This window comes from Charadrius vociferus, unplaced genomic scaffold (genome assembly GCF_000708025.1).
Source record: "Charadrius vociferus isolate BGI_N301 unplaced genomic scaffold, ASM70802v2 scaffold616, whole genome shotgun sequence".
Classification (NCBI taxonomy): domain Eukaryota; kingdom Metazoa; phylum Chordata; class Aves; order Charadriiformes; family Charadriidae; genus Charadrius; species Charadrius vociferus.
The window spans coordinates 11095-11770 of NW_009648690.1; the positions used below are offsets into that span (position 1 = coordinate 11095).

Sequence of the window (676 nt, forward strand, 5' to 3'; positions counted from 1 at the left end):
GTCCCTCCTTGCTGCCCCCCCCCCCCCCCCGCTGCCCCGAGTCCCCCAGCCTGCCTCCCCCAGCCCCACATCCCCCCCCGGGACCTGAGGGACCCACCTGGGTGGCTGTGGCATCGAAGGCCACGTCAAAGATGTAGGATTTCTCCCGGGAGCGGCCGGCACACAGGACATCATCAGGGTCTTCCACGGGGTCTCGCAGCACCACGACCTGCCGGGGGACACAAGCGGGCTGGCCGGGGGGCACGCACTAGCCCTGGGCACCCACAGCTCTGGAGTCACCTCCAGCCTCAGATGGCCATTGCACTGTCGTTAACAGTGCTAATTAGCACCTGGTTGGGCCCCGAGGTGTAACGAGGTGCCGGGAGCCCAGTGAGCTGGTGGCATTGTGGACACAGATCCCCCAGGATGTGCATGGACAGATGGACACACCAGGACGCCCTCTCCAGCCCCGGCAGTGGGGTGTCCCTGCCCCATGGCTCCGCGGGAGCACTGGGATGGCCGGTGTCTGCCGAGCAGCTCCATCCCGGCCAGTGGGTGAGGGGCCCCGTGGGAGAGCACATCACCCCACCGGTGTTTGGGCTCCTGCTGCCCCGGGGGGACCGGAGTGGGACTCGCGTTTCAGAGCCCAGGCATCCTCGCTCGGAGCTGCATCTTCCCCCCATGCTCCTGCCCGGGC

At 68.3% G+C, this 676-nt stretch overlaps 1 protein-coding gene across 1 annotated transcript in view; it reads right to left on the minus strand.

The window, feature by feature from the left end:
* The window catches only part of DNAI2 (dynein, axonemal, intermediate chain 2), a gene marked incomplete at its 5' end in the record, with an annotated part of 11872 nt that overhangs the window by 1775 nt on the left and 9421 nt on the right, over positions 1-676 (minus strand). Inside the window, one exon of the mRNA XM_009886539.1 lies at positions 85-208. Within this exon, the coding sequence (XP_009884841.1) occupies positions 85-208 (124 nt within the window). The remainder of the gene's footprint in view (positions 1-84; positions 209-676) is intronic.